The sequence below is a fragment of the Acanthochromis polyacanthus genome, chromosome 2, assembly GCF_021347895.1.
Source record: "Acanthochromis polyacanthus isolate Apoly-LR-REF ecotype Palm Island chromosome 2, KAUST_Apoly_ChrSc, whole genome shotgun sequence".
Lineage (NCBI taxonomy): Eukaryota > Metazoa > Chordata > Actinopteri > Pomacentridae > Acanthochromis > Acanthochromis polyacanthus.
This window is the reverse complement of record NC_067114.1, coordinates 35,140,948-35,158,396: the sequence shown is the minus strand read 5'-3', so window position 1 is coordinate 35,158,396 and position 17,449 is coordinate 35,140,948. Positions and strand designations below refer to the sequence as shown.

General features: G+C 39.4%; 1 protein-coding gene across 4 annotated transcripts in view; it reads left to right on the top strand.

Annotated features, from left to right (window-relative positions):
• Positions 1–17,449, top strand: part of LOC110964939 (myocyte-specific enhancer factor 2A-like) — a 62,923-nt gene that overhangs the window by 44,237 nt on the left and 1,237 nt on the right. For all 4 annotated transcript variants that reach the window (XM_051960500.1, XM_051960503.1, XM_051960505.1 and 1 more), the window contains 6 exons: positions 4,621–4,755; positions 5,295–5,505; positions 6,790–6,843; positions 7,867–8,030; positions 12,197–12,323; positions 16,286–16,388. In XM_051960500.1, coding sequence (XP_051816460.1) covers positions 4,621–4,755; positions 5,295–5,505; positions 6,790–6,843; positions 7,867–8,030; positions 12,197–12,323; positions 16,286–16,388 — 794 coding nt within the window. The remainder of the gene's footprint in view (positions 1–4,620; positions 4,756–5,294; positions 5,506–6,789; positions 6,844–7,866; positions 8,031–12,196; positions 12,324–16,285; positions 16,389–17,449) is intronic.

Here is a 17,449-nt window from a genome sequence, read left to right as displayed (position 1 = left end):
AGTGCAAACACAAAAAAAGCGTGTGCCCTTTGTAATGTTAAACTGAACAGCTTAGAGTTTACTAGAGTGTGGAATAATCATTCAGCTGAGCAGGAACTGAGCATGCGACATCTTAAGTGGTCAACAGTTGTGACAGCAGTGTTTCCAGCCTGTGGTGAAAATAGACTTGTGAGCGTGTGTGTAAAGCTTCGAGTAACTACAAATGTCTGGGAATGCAGAGGACATGTGGTGGACAGACAGTCAGCTGGCTCGCCTGTTGGTCTGTCAGTCTGTCCTTTTCACGCTATGACGTGCAATGTAATAAGGAGCAGGGATGTGATGATGAATACTAGAGAAATTACATCATCATCCAGGCTTGCATGATGTTGGTATGATTTGATTTTTTTTACAATGACTCCTCTACCACAGTCCAGGTGCTCTAAATTAACATCCATCAATTCATCCGTCCGTATTCTAAACCAATTATCTAAACCTAATCTTTCTAAAGTAACTGACAATCCCAATTCCATGCTTGGCATCATTGTATTTACAGTGGGAATAATATATTTTCTTCAGATATAATCCAGGACACATGTTGAATCTACATGTTTGAAATGTGCCGTCATACAGTTTTTCATGACCACTCAGTCTAATGTAGAGTTTCAGTGGTTTTAAGCTCATTATTTTATTGCTAAGGACTGAAGCTTTACTATTTTGCAAACTTTTGTATCACTTTCACCCATCTCATTTCACCTCATTCCACAGCAGATAGTATCTACTGAACTTCACGAATTTCTCTAAACTTGTGAACTTTTTGTCTTCCTTTGAACTTATCATTGGTTGTTACAAAGCAAATTATATCTTTGAGAAACATAACCTCAGACTGCAAATGATTAAAAACTAAACATGTAATATGCCTTGTGTTGTTTAAGCAGGGTCTCTTCGTATCAAATGATCGGCATGTCAAAGTTCTGATGAGATGTGAGACCTTTGTCATAATCCCAGTGTTTTGCAACTAGAAGATAATAAGAAGATAATAAACCATTAGCAGGATATTTATGTACAACTGTTATAATAGGAAGTGACTATAGGAAGATTTTATCATAAAAACAGTTTTTTCTTGTTTATTAATATCAAACATTTCAGTTCCACATCCTCTTTTGACATACATTTTTATTATAATAGCAATAATGTTCTAATAGTATTGATGTAATGTTTTTATTCAGTTTTGGATGGATGATATTTACATTGACTCTTAGCCTTCAAACTAAGCTCAACCAAAATGCAATTCTAAACTGCGATTTTTTTTCTGTCCTTAAAGCTGTGTTTCTTTACCATTACTGCTTTATCTGCAGTGCTGGAGATCTTAGCTGTATAGCCAACTGTAATGTGATCCTATACAGACTGAGGAGTTTCCACTAATGAATCAAATTTGACAGCTTACTATCGATGGTGCTCAGGGATACATTAACAGCCAACTCTTAGCCTTCTGTTTCCCTGTCTATCCACCCTGCACCTTAATAAACGCCCAACCAAACCCAAAGTTGTTCCAGGCACGCTGTAAAAATATGGGCTTACTCTAGTTCATTGTGTTTAAAAGACTGGTGTGAATACAGATGAGGAAATCTCAGTGTCTCTGGATGGAGGCTGCCCTTAACGTTTGGTCTACACTCTGCTTCAGAGCTCATAAAGTCAAACAAATTGAACAGGAACTCAAGGGACTATGCAGGCAAATGATGTCTGGTTAACGCATGAACTCAGTTATGATGCTACTATACATGTAAAATGATGTAGCATTTATCATTTGTACATTGTACTTCTGTGAGGAGACAATAATTGTTGTGTTTCATAATAATGCAGAATGTCACATCAGTGACCTCTAGAAAATGGTCATGGATGTAAGATAACTTGACAATGTAACCTTAACCTAATTGAAACATACACTACTGTTCAAAAGTTTGGGGTCATGTAGAAATGTCCTTATTTTTGAAAGAAAATCAGTTTTTTTCAATGAAAGTAACATTAAACTAATCAGACTATTCCAGCTGGAAACGACTGATTTTTAATAGAATATCTCCATAGGGGTACAGAGGAACATTTCCAGCAACCATCACTCCTGTGTTCTAATGCTACATTGTGTTAGCTAATGGTGTTGAAAGGATAATGAATGATTATAAAGTCCTTGTACAATTATGTTTGCAAATGAATAAAAATGTGAGTTTTCATGGTAAACATGAAATTGCTTGGGTGACCCCAAACTATTGAACAGTCGTGTATATTAATTGTTTGCCACATGTTCTGCAGATTAAATCATTTTTTCTACAGTAGTACAGTTAACTAAGATTAAGATTCATTTCTCATGTATATGCAGGCTGAGTATGCTTATGTCTTTAACCAACCATGTATTGGTGGTGAAAGGGTGATGGTAAAATTGAGGAGTTCATTTGCAAAAACAGATAACTCCGTTTTGATAAATTTTCAGAAAACTGTTTTTTTTATTGTTTACTTGAGATAATATCAATCAAACTGAAGTTGAGTGGATTTGACTCAGTAGAAAAATACATGATGAAATAGAGAAAAAATAAATTATTAGTGTTATTATTACTATTATCTCCAAGTAAACAATAAAAAAATGAGTTTTCTGAAAACAGAGTTACCTGTTTTTGCAAATGAACTCTTCAGTTGTTTTTTGCAGGTGTTTGACCTGATGATGCTAGACTCAGTGCCTTTACTTTACATGGACTGATGGTAACTTCTGCCAGTCAGTCGGTCCAGTAGTTTGGTTCACATGAAAATATCTCAGCAATGAACTGGCTTCGGTGATCCCATGGTTGTTATGTAGCACCACAGAAGGTCAATCTTTTCCTGTACCCAGTGAAATGTCTCTATTTCTGTTTAGTGGATTAGTTTGTGCACCACCATTTGCTTAAAATTGGTTGTTTTGAGTTAAATGTCTCCACAGACAACTCATTGCTGAGATATTTTCATGTGAACCGAAGCACTGGACCGACGGACTGGCAGATATTACCATTCCTAGAATGATGATGCCAGACCCATTGCCATGTAAGGTTTTTCCTGGTTCAGAATGGGTATTTAGGGAAGTAAAGGCAATGAGTCCAACACCATCCCATCACATACTTGCATACCAAACAATTTTTCCATTACTCTTTTCTCCACCAATACATGGTCGGTTAAGTAGTGGACCAGCTGGCTGACAGTTATTACCATTCGTAGAATCATACCAAAATTGTGGTCTAAAATTAATCAGTTTAACTAACGGTCTGTACAGTGAGCCGTCCTCAGAGCTGTAAAGTCAGAAGTCCATGGAAATGTTGCTCCAAAAGTAAAGCAAAACAACGGGAGGAACTTAACACCAAAAGCTGTTTATACTTCTGCTGCAAAGTGACTACCACACTTTACTGAAGGGTCAAATGTGTGTCCCTATTCTCACTATGCTAAGGAGCAAATAACAACCCACCTGGATTTCATTTATAGGCCTGTAGAAATGTAAATATGGCCTCTGAGTGCATCGATATTGTGAGCCTTTTGAGACTCAAATCTGGTTCCTGGTAGGGACCTGGTCTGCGAATTAGCTGTTAGCTATTGACCAATGCACATAGCATCGGTTATCATAACATTGCTTCTTGTTCTGTTCCTATTAAATAAACTTTAAATAATAATGTCAGAGGTTGGTTGTGCTTCTTGCTCATCAACCACATAGAAGACAGGGCAGCCACATCCATACACATGGGGTTTCGCCATCCATCAGCTTGAAATATGACTATTTTTCATGTTCAAACTATATATATAGCTTTGTATTCACCATATAAAGTATTATAGGGTCTCAATATATGAATATGGTAAAATTATAGAATAGCTAACCTTAGTTAGTTAACCTTAATATTTAAACTTAACTGGAAAATTTGTAATAGTAATATTCTTCTTCTTTGAGAAAACACTTTGACCCACTGGTATTTTAAATGTTTTATGTACAAATCAGTGACTTCACCTGATGTGACAATTCATTCATTATTCTAAGTCTTTTGCACTGTTTTACTGAAAAATGTTTTTTTCATTATTATTATTATATTTATTTTATTTTATTAAGTTTTATCATGGGCTGCACAGTGTTCTGTGGTTAGCACTTTACTGCCTTGCGGCTAGAAGATCCCTGGTTTGCATCCCGTCCTTCCTGGGATCTTTCTGCATAGTTTGCATGTTCTCTCTGTGCATGTGTGGGTTTTCTCCGGGTTCTCCAACTTCCTCCCACATTCCAAGACATGCTGAGGTTAATTGGTAGCTGTAAATTGTCCATAGGTATGAATGTGAGTGTGACTGTATATCTGTGTAGCCCTGTGACAGACTGGTGGCCTGTCCAGGTGTCTCCTGCCTTCACCCTAAGTCAGCTGGGATAGACTGCGCACTCCCACAGCTAATGGATGGATGGATGTTTTATTGTTATTTTAACCAAGTTGTTTACCGTGATTTGTTAAATGCTTTGTAAGAAAACTAAATACACTATTTCTGGTCCAACTCTGCTCTCTGGAAAAGCATGTCTTTAATATGAATATGAACCACAGGCCACTGTAGGCTTTAGCTAAAGAACTTCATTTTTTCTCCTTGTGTGCATTTCACCTACAGGCCCTGAACAAAAAGGAGCACAGAGGCTGTGACAGCCCTGATGCCGAAGCTTCCTACGTTCTCACCCCAAATACTGAGGAGAAATACAAAAAGATTAATGAGGAGTTCGACAACATGATGAAGTGTCATAAAATTGTAAGTTGCATTATGATTTATTGCTGCTTTTCATCAACTCTGTTCCACTTCAGACTGATGCAGTAGTACATCATGTATGTACATCCAGTTATAGGCCTGAGCAGCTCTGCGAATACAGATCACAGCCTTGTTTAATTTATTTCTTTTTAGTTTCTTTGGGGATTGCAACCCACTGGCTTTTCCCACCCACATTTTCTCTGTAGGAGCATGAGCCAAAAACCTTCCATTCATACCTTTGTTTCCCCAGGGGCTTTGATACTCTCTTGGTTAGGATTGATTTTTTCTTCTTTATGTTCCTGCAGTATTGCACTAAATAGGGGTAAAATACCACAGGCAATTCAGCTGGTGATTTATATGTCTGACCCCTGTCATGAGTCTCCCTTTTAAACTCAAAACAACCCTTTGAAAAAAACATAGGCATGAAGACAGAGACAGTATAATAGATGAAAAACAACCACTGATTACCATTTTTACATATTCTGTACTGATATTGATCAAGCACATGGTAAAGTCCTTTTTGTTTGTCGCTTGTTCTGTAGTCCACAGGCCAACCCCAGCAGCACTTCATGCATGTAGCACCAGGCTGCATGACCTACAGTCCTGGTGCCGGAGGAGGAGGAGGAGCGACGTCCCAGGCTTTAGCTGCAGCCACAGCAGCTCTGGCTGACAGCGGGATCCTCTCCTCGTCACACACACACCTCCACAGAAACATAAACTCTTCGCAAAGACCTCCCAGCACTGGAAACACAGGTGTGTGTGTGTGTGTGTGTGTGTGTGTGTGTGTGTGTGTGTGTGTGTGTGTGTGTGTGTGTGTGTGTGTGTGTGTGTGTGTGTGTGTTTATGTAATTTTCAAGGGGAAGCAATTAATAAGAACCAGTCAGTGCCTCTTGCCTGACACACCCAGAATCAGCTGGGGATTTTTTATAGAAAAGCTTTAGTGTATTCAATGAAGCCATGCCCTTCATTAGTACAAGAGACAAACACATGAAATTATGGTATGACCAAATTTTAATGTGAATATCATTTGCTATACCATAGTTTCAATAGCGTAGCTGCACCAGTAAATTAATACATAAGCATTGATTGCTACCCTGGATGTGTTTTTTAATGTGGTTTTTTTGTGTAATTCCCCAAAGACAAAACAAAATGGTGTTTTGAGTACACTTTCAAGGTTCAAGGTTCATAGGTGACTGGTCAAAACAAGTATACATATGTCTATATAACTATATATATATATATATATATATATATATATATATATATATATATATACACACACTGTATTCTGTGGTCATGGACATGATGTTCATCTGTTTCAGGGGGTCAAATTACTGGCCTACATCAAACAAAAAAAAACAACTAATGAGATTTCTGAAACTACTAAAATCAGGTTAAGAACCGTTCAACGCATCATTAAAACCTGAAGGATGGTGGTGAACCACCATCTTCGAGGACCAAATGTGGTGGGTCATGTGGTCTGATGAGTCCAGATTTACTCTGTTCCAAAATGATGGGCGCATCAGGGTAAGAAGAGAGGCAGATGAAGTAATGTCCTCATCATAGCTAGTCCCTACAAGTTTTTGAGGGTTAGGGTTATGATCAGGTGCACTGAAAGTAAAGGGGCCGAATAATATTGCACACTCCACTTTTCAGTTTTTTATTTGTTAAAAAAGTATAAAATATCCAATAAATTTCATTCCACTTCACGATTGTGTCCCAATTGTTGTTGATTCTTGACAAAAAATTAAAATTTTATATCTTTATGTTTGAAGCCTGAAATGTGGCGAAAGGTTGAAAAGTTCAAGGGGGCCGAATACTTTCACAAGGCACTGTAAGATGTTGGTGAAAAATTGATATATCTGGACAGAAATAAATGCTGTGGCACTCCAGAAGCTTATACAAAAGATACCACAGCGAATGAGTGTCATACTCAAAGCTAAAGGCAGTCCACAACAAAAAATTAGAATGTATGACTTTTTTTGTTTAGCCAGGCCATGTATAATAAGCAGTGCGTGTGTGTGTGTTTATCCTTAGGTGAACTGCAGGGTAGTCCTGATATGGCTCTGCAAAATGGATCTGGACCAGCTGGTAAGTGTCCTTCAGGAGTTTTACAAGCCTGTCTACACACTCTACTATTAAAGCAGTGTTTGCAACCTTTTGTTCCTTAAAACAAAGCAATGGCTCCTTGTAATTCCTTGGGAGCAGCTGCCTTGTGACCAGTTTAAACAAATGATGATGGCCTCTTCTTTATTTTAGTTTTAGAGGCCTTAAGAGGCAAAAAAAAAAAAAAGTACATTTGCTAAAATTAAAATGTGAAGAATAGAAGAAAGTCTATTCTATTCTCTATAAAGAGAAAAATTTACATGTTTATTTTCTGCCTCTTGTCCTGTTGATTAGCTCATGACCCCTCCAATTTGTTTTGCATTATGGCCCCAATTCCTGGGTTACACTGATCTAGAAAGCGTGCTTTGTAAATTTGTCATGCTTTCGTCTAACACTTGGCTAACTACTATGCCACAGGGCTTTCTGTGAGAGCTTTGTAAAGGTGTTGGATGCTTGAATCATGATGAATGTCTTGCTGGTGGTGAGTATCACTGTGGAGGCCAGTTCTGTGTCTCGATGCACCACAGCTGACTTAAACCATTTCTGCTGAATAATGTCAGCAGTCTTAAAAGCTTTCAACAAACTATCCTTACAGAGTGTCCTCCCTGTTTTCTTTATGCACTTTCTCCCAGAAACACTGCCATGATGTAATGTCAAGAGAGAGAAAAGATCAAATATTTATGATTATCTCTTGTATAATGTGTACCTGTACTTTCTCCATTCTGTATTCTGAGCTTGATCGTGGACAGGTTGATTTAATGAATCTAATACTTACCACTATAACACACTTCTCTTTTTCTAGAAAATTCTAGATCTATAAATATTTCTACATTTGCCTTATTTCCACAGTGGATTTGACTAAAAAGAAAATGTCCCTTGTAAAATTGTCTTGGTGAAGTACATTGAGGAGGTCGCACATAGAGCACGACTCATTCTGTCAGCTCTTAAACAAAAGTTGGAATTTCCTTACTGTCAGATGTCCTCAGATTTCCACGTCTCTGTATTCAGTGAACGGCTTCGTGAGTTCAGCCGGAGGAGGCAGCTTGGGAAAGATCATACCACCAAAATCTCCTCCTCCTCTTCCGCCTCATGGGAACAGCCTGGTCCCTCCCAGCCGCAAGACAGACCTCCGAGTGGTCATCCCCCAGTCCAAAGGAATGATGCAAACACTGGTAAGTGCATGCTTGGCTTTTATATTTAGGACCTCAACAGAAGTCCTGATGAAGTGATGCTAAACCGTTGTTATAAAAAAATAAACTTGAATTTCTCTGAGGATTAATAAAGAATCTATCTGTCTGTCAGTCAGTCAGTCCGTCCGTTCATGTAAGGATAGAAATAGTGTAAACCCCTGGCAAGAGCATCTTTAACTCAAGAACAACTTTGTAAAAACATGGAATTCCAGTGACTCAATTTTATTAAAAAAAACTGAATAATGCATAATGTTTTCCAAGCCTGAGGGATGCTGGACTCAGACATGACCCGGGTACATAAATGGTGCAGACAACCACAGAGTCAGAACCTTTTCAGAACAACTGGTTTGACACCATTTGGAACAGATCGTTTGTGGTTTTGCAGATGGAATCATTGTTCCTTTAAAGAAAATAGGATATTGGCAAAAAATTGTGTTCCTAATTTTGAAAAGAAATTACTTTATAGTCTGAGTTGTCAGTGCCATAACCAGGAAGTCTCCTTATGGTTCCTCTCAGTGAACTCAGTCATCATTCGGTGGTCCTGTTTTCATAATAAACTTACAGAGTTTGGTTTAAATTCTAGGTGCATCTTTGAGGCACATTTGAATGGATACATATTCTTCATCATAAAAATCTCTGTAATTATGCATGTGAATTAATACACTGTTGAGTCTAAATCACGGCTGATATCACAGAAAAGAACCTCTATTTCATAACTTCTGTAAGAGCATTTCAGAAATAATTTAGATTGACTGCGAAACCAAAACAGCAAAGGCTGATGTGGCCGCTGATAATCACAACTGTCTTATGTATTATATTTTGACAATTTTCAACATCTCTGTAGCCTGTCCTATTATGACTACAACAACTGGTTTAGTGTAGTTGTGCTGCATGTTCATACAGATACCTCCACTGATTTATTTAAAATGATGCCTTTAAGCTTTGTAAGACAACAGGCTGCTCATACAGCTTGGTGACATTTCTAGTATGCAGCCAACTCACATATTTTGTGATTCCACATTCTCTAGATGCCATATCTGAGGAGCTCAAAAGCAACAATAATGTCTAATTGTTTTCTAGTCACATCTCAAATTGCGGCTCAAATTACAAGAAGATCTGCTCCTCAGAAGCATTAAATCTCACCGACTTCATTGTTTGGTGAACTGAGGCTGAAGACTGTAGAAGGACTGTGCTTCTCTTTCTTCACATTCTACATGCAGCAGCTGTGCTGGCTCACTGAAGTTATTGATTTGCCCTTAACTCTCCTACTGTTGCCCTCCCCTCCCACAGTATGCTCAAAGACGATGTAACGATTAGGAAACAATGGAAACTTAGACTTTGTACTTTTTTCTTTTTTTATGGTGAACAGGCGGCTCCATGACTGCTGGCTGTGGCTTCCAGGGTTTTTTATACTGTGCAGTGACGCACTAGTGAGAGGACAGGAGAGAAGGTTCTGTTTTGTGTTGCTATGAACATAGAAACATTACTGTCTGATCTTTTGGTGAAAAAAATCAGATATACATAGAGAGAGAGAGAGAGAGAGAGAGAGAGACATATATAACATGTGAGGAGAGGACATTGTGACAAGCTGAGTGTAGTCATTAATATCAATGAAACACTGTATGACTAAAGTTCAGTGTTAACTGAATCAACACACTTTCATTCCACATGTGTCAATCAACACTGCCTCTGTTAATCATCATAATCATTCTGTTCTTTCTGGAGTGATTACTAGTGATTACTGAGTGACAATGAGAATGTGTTATATGGGTAGACAGTAATGTGAGGCTGTTACTTGGAACAAAACGGAACCATTCTCTTTCTAATGTCTCCTCTTTGTCTGCACAAAGAGGAGACAAGATCGTAGCTGCTCAGATGTCAGCATGTATGAGTTTCTAGTTTTCATTCACTGCAGTGAAAGATGTTGTGTTGTGGTCAGATAACAACTTCTTGGTCTGATCATTTTGAAACTGCCTTTTGCTTCCTCTTTCACACATCCATCTTGAGGTCATCTAGGGTCTGGTAAATGGCGTCCATCTTATCGCATCCCTCCTTCAGAACAGAGCAGTATGGAACACTACAGCATGAACCTGCATGGTCTTCTGCATGTTGAGCCTGATCTCAGAGGTTCTCAGGTTGGCCACCAACTCCTCTCCTGCATTGGGTTTTAGTGGGGACAGTTTCTCTCCAGGTTTGTGCTCTGAAACAATTGTGAGGGTGCAGGCTCTGCCAGATACCTCCAGGTTTAGGGTTAGTGTCCAGTGGACTATCTATGGATTATCTATACACCGCTTAATCCTCATTAGGGTCACGGGGGGGCTGGAGTCTATCCCAGCTGACTTAGGGTGAAGGCAGGGAACAGCCTGAACAGGTTGCCAGTCTATCACAGGTCTACACACATATACAGACAAACAATCACACTCACATTCACAACTATGGACAATTTAGAATTACCAGTTAACCTCAGCATGTTTTTGGAACCCAGTGGAACCTGTGGAACCCAGAATAAACCAGGGAGAACAGACAAACTCAATGCAGAAAGATCCCGGGAAGGCCGGGAAGTGAACCGAGGATCTACTAGCTGCAAGGCGAAAGTGCTAACCACCAAGCCACTGTACAGCCACTCTTTCATACTTATGCCTACATTAACTTTAAGTGAATGCAGTACTTTCTGTTTAATGTTTGTGGTTTACACAAACAGCCAAGAACATCTTCAAATTCAGGAATGTACTACGCACACAGACCTGAGCAGGTCTACTTTTCTTCACAGCGTGTCTGTCAGTGACCTCATTATCATGTTAGCTTTTACTTGAATACTGTGCTGCATTATTTGTTGCTGTTTGTGGCAGGGATACCACAGAAAACAGCAGGGAAACAGTGCAGTTCTCCAGGAACTCACACTGGGTGAGCTTTGAGGACATGTTCATTTCAGACATATAACAGTTTTTTAACCCACAGTTTTTCTGTGTGTCATTCAGCAGTGAATGAATGACCTCATTCAGAGTGATGTCATTGCTGACATTATCAGGCTGAAACACCAGAGTGCTGTGTGACAGGACTTAAAGAGCGACTGGTTTTGGTCTTTCCCAGCCAGATATTTAATGTGCTGAACCAGCTTTGCTTCTACCGTAATTTATGACACTGACTGATTAGAATCAATTGCTGATATTCAGATTGTTTTGTGTAGTTGCAGTAGGCTTGATTGCAAATACTGATGGGATTGTTACCAGTTTAAATGTGTCATACATGTCTGAACACACAATTAAATCAAATAATTTAGAAGACAGTATTGCTTTTGAAAGATACAAAGTAGTTTCTGTTTAGCAAAGGAAAACTGACTCATAAACTAGAGAATCTGTATTTAGAAATACTGAGTGAATGCTCAGTTGTTGTCTTAAAATTAATTTACAAAGGTTGTTAACATTAACTACAGTTACTTGTTGGTAGGTGCAATTCTTATAGACTTCTTTTTTCTGAGAAAAATGTCAAACCCTAGTAAGTTCCTGTTTGGTCTGTGGAAATTTGAGGTGTTGGGATAAATAAGTAATTAAAGGATGATTAAATGTCACAGGCTGGTTTTGAAAAAAAAAAAGTGTAAGCAATTGAGGTTTGGCTTTTTCTGGAAAGGGAAGTTTTGGACTTGCCATCGAGAGTCCATGGAGAAAATGAGTGAATAGTGACATCATGTGGTTGAAACAGAGCATGACAGGACCAGTTATACTGATCACTGGAACAACGAGATGAGCCCTCAGTAGAGGGCAGAACCACGCCCTCTGCTGGCGAAAACCCTGTCCTCCCTATACAACTGATGCAATATGTATCAATTTAGATCATCGTACGTATCTCCCTCCCTACTTGATCTGCTGACCTGTAACTCCACAACTGAGCAGGGGACCTTAGACTGATCTTCAGTGCCAAGTTTGATTATCCTGACTTCAGCGGTTGCAGAGATATCGGACCGGACATAGCCACATACATACATACATACGTACATACATACATACATACATACTTACCCAGCCAGATACCGCACCGAATGCAATAACCCCGCCGACGTACCCATCGGGCGTGGTTAATTATACCAGGGCAGAGAAACTGCTTGTAGACTTTGTGACAATGTATGTTTCTTTTCTTTTTTCAATTTTCAGAGTAACCAGCGACTGGGCAGCAGTCAGTCCAGTCAGCCTCTATCCACACCGGTGGTCTCCATCACCACACCCAGTCTGCCCCACCAGAGTCTGGTCTACTCCGGCATCGGTTCATCCTACAGCAATGGTACCAAAATCCTGTTACTGGTTCCTTCAGGTTTCTAAGAATGAGACTTTGAGAAAGGGAGGAATCACATATGTGGACTGATTATGAAAGATTTGCTAATTTATTGTTATTTTTTTTTATTTAACCTTTATTTAACCAGGAGAATTCCCATTGAGATTATCAGCCTTTTTTTCAAGGGAGTCCTGGCCAAGATAGGCAGCAGCGAATATAAAACCCAGTTATAAAATTACACAGTTAAAACATAATTAAAATGTGACCACAAAAACACAACAAAAAATGTAAATAAATTTACAAGCAAGTTATAAAAAAACAAGTGCATGTTGTGGAAACGGCTTAAAGCTGCTGTCCGGAGTTTCCGTTTGTTTTCAATTTATGTATCATTTTTTAACAAAGCTTAAATGTGTTAGTCTAGTTCGATACTATAATATAAAGTTAGTATAACGCGATATGAAAATTTATTCCTGAGCTCCGCCTTCCTCTCATAGACCCCCATGTTATTCCAAAAAGCACCGGTTGCTGCCGACCAATCAAGTTCGAGCTTCAGCTTTGTCATGCTGTCAATCAACGGTTACGCGCACAGCAAGCAAGCCCATGCAGAGGTGGGCGAGCTACGCACTACGCAACCGCGCGCACATTTGTTTTGCTTGTGGAGGAGAGAGCATCAGGGCTCAGCAACTTCCAGAAAAGTTACCAATCCCACCGCTTGTCAGGCCAAGAGACTGCAGGACGTTTTTTGGCTCTTGGTGCTCGCCTCGCTCCCCGACCACGGCCTCCATAGCCCGCCTGACGGCTTCGTTTAGATGCCCGACCTCTGGAGGAAGATGTTGGGGCGTCTGGGACATACTCTTCGTCAGAAGAGTCATGCAATTCTGAACTCTAGATAGAAATAAATAAACAATGTAACACATATACACGCGTAAATGCACTAAGTTTGATAAACAACGTCATCGAGAGGGATACACGAGTGTAATCACATATTGAAACTTTACTCGTTCGTCCTAGCAGATTCATGTTATTTTGGTATTAGGACAAGTTAGACTCAATACAGAATTCTAACGTAATTCCTTTATTATTTACTAAATGTACTAAATGTAGAAGAGGGGAAAACAGCAAAACAGGCGAGATGCTGCAGCACTCCGGGCACTTCTCTCATGTACTGCGCGCGTGCACAAATAAAGGGGCGAAATCAGAGGGAGGGAGGGTGGGACCACCAGTATTTTGGGAGACGCTGCGATTCAAACTCCGGACAGCAGCTTTAAGGAACTCACAGTTTAGATTTAAAAGCGCTCAGTGAGATTAACTCGGTTAGTTTCCTGTCTTTCTGCAACATATTCCGGGTAATTCAGTATAGTAGAAGAGTACCTATACATTTATGTGTGAACATTAAAAACATTAGCAGGTTTGGCACTATTTTGGTCAGGGCCTAGCCTAGCCACGCTACACCCATGTTTCTGAAGGCACAAGGGTCTAGGCACGCTCGACAGGGAGGGAGGCGGGCTAAAAGGTTGTCTTTCAAATCACTCTGCAGCAATTGGGTAGGTATACAACCAATCAGCGCAACGAATAGGCTCCTAGAGCGCCGGAAATCAGAGGATGTGGTAGTTCGGTGAAGCCTTATTTATACAGTCAATGGGTGAAGCTCAAGTATATTACAGACATGTTAACAGAAAGATTATTCAGAGTCGGTGCTAATGGAGCTCAACGACTGTTGTTGTTTTTGTTGTCGACCCTGGCAGAGAATTAAATTTGTTGCCGTGTGTTGTCTAGCGCGGCTAGGCTAGTTGTTTCCGGTTGTTTCTGTCAGAATCGTCGCGCCTCTGTCGTCACTTAGTTACGCCCGCCTTCTGACTCTACACTTCATGGTAATTCGTCCGGCCAGTTTTAGGAGAATCCAGCCTCGAGCCTTATGGAGGGTAACTAAACCGACCCTGGCAGAGAATTAAATTCGTTGCCGTGGGTTGTCTAGCGCGGCTAGGCTAGTCAGGGCCACCATTGTACCAAATTGCCTAATGTAAAGAAAGGAGCTAACAACACACACTAAGACTCTTCCAAACCAATTCCTCTCTACATGTCAACATTGAGTTTTTAAATATCTTTAAATATCTATCTCTCCCCTAACAAATTCTTTTCCAAAAGCTTTATTTTCAGTGAATTCAAACTGTGTTTGCATGTGGATGAAAGGACAAAACACAGAAAGGCTATACCCAGTTTGGTGTCACCCAGGCAGTTTCATGTTTTCCATGAAGTCACGCTTTAATTCATGTGCTAACATAATTGCACAAGGGTTTTCTAATCATCAGTTAGCCTTGCAACATGATTAGCTAACACAATGTAGCATTAGAACAGAGGAATGATGGCTAACGGAAATGGATCTGTGTACCCCTATGTAGATATTCCATTAAAAAACAGCCTTTTTCAGCTAGAATAGCCATTTTCCACATCTGCAATGTTTAGACTGTATTTATGATTAATTAAATGCTATCTCCACTGAAAAAACTGGTTTTCTTTCAAAAATAAGAACATTTCTACCCAACCCGAAACTTTTAACAATAGTGTATGTTTATAAAAATATCTGTGCACATGTGGCTACGGTTTGAATGCTCTCTTTCCCCATATTTCCTGTCTCTCCCTATTGTTTCTACCTCATAAAGGCTAAATGCCAATAAATAAATAAATTCTAAAAGGAGAAGAAGAACAAGTCAAGTAGTGATAAATACTTTTTCAAGCACAGCATCTACAGTATACAACAACACAGAGAAATAGCCCTGCACAACATCACAAAAATGTTAAATGTTGTATCATTTTACAGTAATTCAAGTTGACATGCAGGGTATCTGACATCTGCAACAAAAGTTAGCACACATGTAATTTGAAAATTAGGTCAACTGAAACAACAAAGTGGTACAAGTTTTGATCTGAGTTGTGTTTAATCCAACATGGGTCATGATGGTAACCAATTCCATCGACAACCAAGAAACCAGGCTGGAGATGTCGTGAACATGTGAGCATCTATAGGAAATGAACAAGTTATGAAACACATCTGCAGCAGAGGTGAGGAGGTACAGGAAGAAGGTAAGTTGTGGTGACTGAGTTCAAAGATGTTAAGAAGAGAGAACTCTTTCTCACAACATGTTGCAAATCTGCAACATTAAACTTTACCAAGGAAAATGAAAGAAGCCAGATGAATATTGGCAGCACATTCTCTGGTCAGATGAAACAAAAATGAATTGGTCTGGATCAGATGGTGCCCAGTACGTTTGGTGTGTTCCTGACCAGGACTACCACAGTGACTGTGCAGTGGTGACCGCGAAACATGGAGGTGGAGGAAAGATGACATTTGTAGATGCGCGATGAATGCAAGTTTGTACCTACAAAACCTGAACTAAAAAATGACTCCTGGTGTTGAGAAGCTTGGCAGGATAAGAATTATTTGGAATGAAAATTATTCTAGACACTCTGCAACACCAACACAGTTTTTTAAAAGGGGAAAGAAATAAGTGTGAAATATTCCCTGACTTGAAACAGAACATCTTTGAGGTATTTTAAAGTGGAAGAAATTGAAAAGTATCATCTGTCAAAGCTGAAAAAGAATCCCACTAAATAATGAAGTCAGCCTACAGCAGAAATTACATGTGTATTCACTTTTGTTGTGCTCAAGTTGTACTTTGGGGCCCATATTTTCAATGTAATCTATCTAATCTGCTTGTTTTTAATTATACATGCGATGGAATACCCTACAATGAAACTTTAAAGTTCTTTCTCACTAACTTTCAGAAAACTGCTGAAAGTGAATTAGTGCCACATGGCTCAACAGCTTTACTCATGGAATGGCATGCAAAGTTTCACACAAGATTTTTAGACCCCTACTGAGGTTATATTGAGAAAGACTCATATTGATTCAGTGCATCAGTCTAATACTTTTTGAGCTCCATCATGCAACATGTCGTCCTTGTCTTTGTCAGATTACTCCTTGAACAGTGCAGAGCTGTCGGGCTTCAGCTCTACAACAGGCCCCTCTCTGGGCTCCATGGCACCATGGGAGCAACACCAGCTGAGCTCCATGGGGTAAGTACCTGGTACAAATAACTCTTCTTTCATAACTAATAATTTATAGGATCACTGTTTACCCTGGTTTGTTTGTGGACATTATTTACATTCATTAAAAATCTCCCAACTCATGTAGTGTGCAGCAAAGGTGAAGTAATATGTGCAGAAGAGGAAGACAGCCAGAGGGACTTAAAAGAGTGGTTAAATACTTATCTAATAAACTGGATATGATTGCAACTTTACACAAGTTCATTGCAGGAGGAAGTTTTCAGATCTTTTACTTAGTTGAAATAGGATATTGAAATATTTGCTGTATACTGAAAGTATTTGCGTTGGGCCCATCAAACGATGAATATGAGACGAGAGATCAACATTTCAGCATTTACTTCCAGGTATTTACATCTAGATCTGATACACAACTTAAAAGATAGCGTTATTTGTAATGGAACACCACATTTTTAGGTGAGCAAAAGTATTGGAGCAGATAGACTAAAAATAAATTAAAGTGAATAAGATTTAATATTTAGTTGCAAATCCTTTGCTTGCAATAACTGCATCAAGCCTGTGACCCACTGACATCACCAAAGGCTTTCACCGCAGCCTATTTCAGTTGTTGTTTGCTTTGAGGTGTTACTCCCTTCAGTCTCCTCTTTAGCATGTAATGCAGCTCTAGGGTTGAAGTCTGGGGAATGACTTGGCCAGTCTAAAACCTTCCACTCCTTTGCTGTTTTTTCAGTGTGTTTTGGGTCATTATGTTGCTGCATAATGAAGGATCTTCCAATCAGTTTGGTTGTATCTTTCTTTAAATTGGCAGACAAAATGTTTCTGTAGACTTCTGAGTTCATTTTTCTGCCGCCATCATGTGTTCCATCAAGACTGATGATTATTGAACCCATTCCAGAAGAAGCCATGCAAGCCCGAGCCATGACATTACCTCCACTGTGTTTCACAGATGAGCTCGTATGTTTGGGATCATGACCAGATCCTTTCTTTATCCAAACTTTAGTCTTTTCATCCCTTTGGTAAAGGTTCATCTTTGTCTCATCAGTCCATAAAACTTGATAGTCATACCAGCAGGT